At 38.5% G+C, this 1,541-nt stretch overlaps 1 protein-coding gene across 2 annotated transcripts in view; it reads left to right on the top strand.

Moving 5' to 3' along the window:
• Positions 1-1,541, top strand: part of capn1b (calpain 1, (mu/I) large subunit b) — a 31,311-nt gene that overhangs the window by 16,750 nt on the left and 13,020 nt on the right. For both annotated transcript variants that reach the window (XM_050043460.1, XM_050043461.1), the window contains one exon: positions 800-969. In XM_050043460.1, coding sequence (XP_049899417.1) covers positions 800-969 — 170 coding nt within the window. The remainder of the gene's footprint in view (positions 1-799; positions 970-1,541) is intronic.

Genomic DNA, 1,541 nt, shown 5'->3' with positions numbered 1-1,541 from the left:
TATATATATATCAAAGCATAATTATAAGGCTACGAAAACCAAACGAATTTTATTTTATAGCGATTATACACTTGTATAAACATATTAATGGGTAGAATATTCAGATTCAGATTTGACAATAAACCATGCCAAATATTACACACTGGCCCTTTAAAGTAATCATTCTAATTTTGAAGAAACCATGCTGATTTTTTTTTTTTTTTTAAATCATGCTGATTTTTAAAGAAATCGTGCTGATTTTGAAGAAATCATTCTGATTTCAAAGTGAATCATGCTGACTTTAAAGTAGACATGCTGATTTCGAAGTAAACATGCCAATTTAAAGAAATCGTGCTGATTTTAAAGAAATCATGCTGATTTTAAAGTTAACGTGCTGATTTCAAAGTAAACACGCAAATTTAAAGAAATTGTGCTGATTTTTTTATTTTAAATCGTGCTGATTTTTAAAGAAATCATTCTAATTTTCAAGAAATGCTGATTTTAAATAAATCATGCTGATTTTAAAGAAATCAGTCTTTACTCTGTGGTGCAGCGATCAAACACAGTTCTTTAACATCGAATAAACAGTGAAGATAAAAAAAACTCAATAAAGAACAAAAGAAGAAAACAGTTTACGCTTTTCAGAGAACGAAACAATGTTTAAAAAGTTAACTATTAAAAACACAGAAGAGTTTTTTATTGTTATATTTTTTACCTCCATATCATCCTCCTACACGTGAACGAGGCTGGAGTTTGATGTGCTGTCTGATATAAAAACTACATATCCCATGATGCTTTGGCTGATGCTGGGTCTCTGCAGACACGTTCTGGATCAACCCTCAGTATAAGATCTCCCTGCTGGAGGAGGACGACGACCCCGAGGACGACGAGGCTGCCTGCAGCTTCCTCGTGGCTCTGATGCAGAAAGAGCGCCGCCGCCACCGCCGCCAGGGCCAAGACATGCACACCATCGGCTTCGCCATCTACGAGGTCAGAGGTCACAGAGCTGTAACGTAAACACAACATTCTGACTGCTGCCATGATAAAGTCTCAGTGTCCTCAAACGAGACGATAATAAAGTCCCAGTGTCCTCAAACGAGACGATAATAAAGTCTCAACGTCCTCAAACGAGACGATAATAAAGTCCCAATGTCCTCAAACGAGACGATAATAAAGTCCCAGCGACCTCAAACGAGACAATAATAAAGTCCCAGTGTCCTCAAACGAGACGATAATAAAGTCTCAGCGTCCTCAAACGAGACGATAATAAAGTCCCAACGTCCTCAAACGAGACGATAATAAAGTCTCAGCGTCCTCAAACGAGACGATAATAAAGTCCCAACGTCCTCAAACGAGACGATAATAAAGACCCAGTGTCCTCAAACGAGACGATAAGAAAGACCCAGCGTCCTCAAACGAGACGATAACAAAGACCCAGCGTCCTAAAACGAGACGATAATAAAGTCTCAACGTCCTCAAACGAGACGATAAGAAAGTCCCAGCGACCTCAAACGAGACGATAATAAAGACCCAGCGTCCTCAAACGAGACGATAATAAAGTC

This window comes from Epinephelus moara, chromosome 5, assembly GCF_006386435.1.
Source record: "Epinephelus moara isolate mb chromosome 5, YSFRI_EMoa_1.0, whole genome shotgun sequence".
Lineage (NCBI taxonomy): Eukaryota > Metazoa > Chordata > Actinopteri > Perciformes > Serranidae > Epinephelus > Epinephelus moara.
The sequence above is the reverse complement of the archived record's forward strand: the minus strand, read 5'-3'. Positions and strand labels throughout refer to the sequence as shown.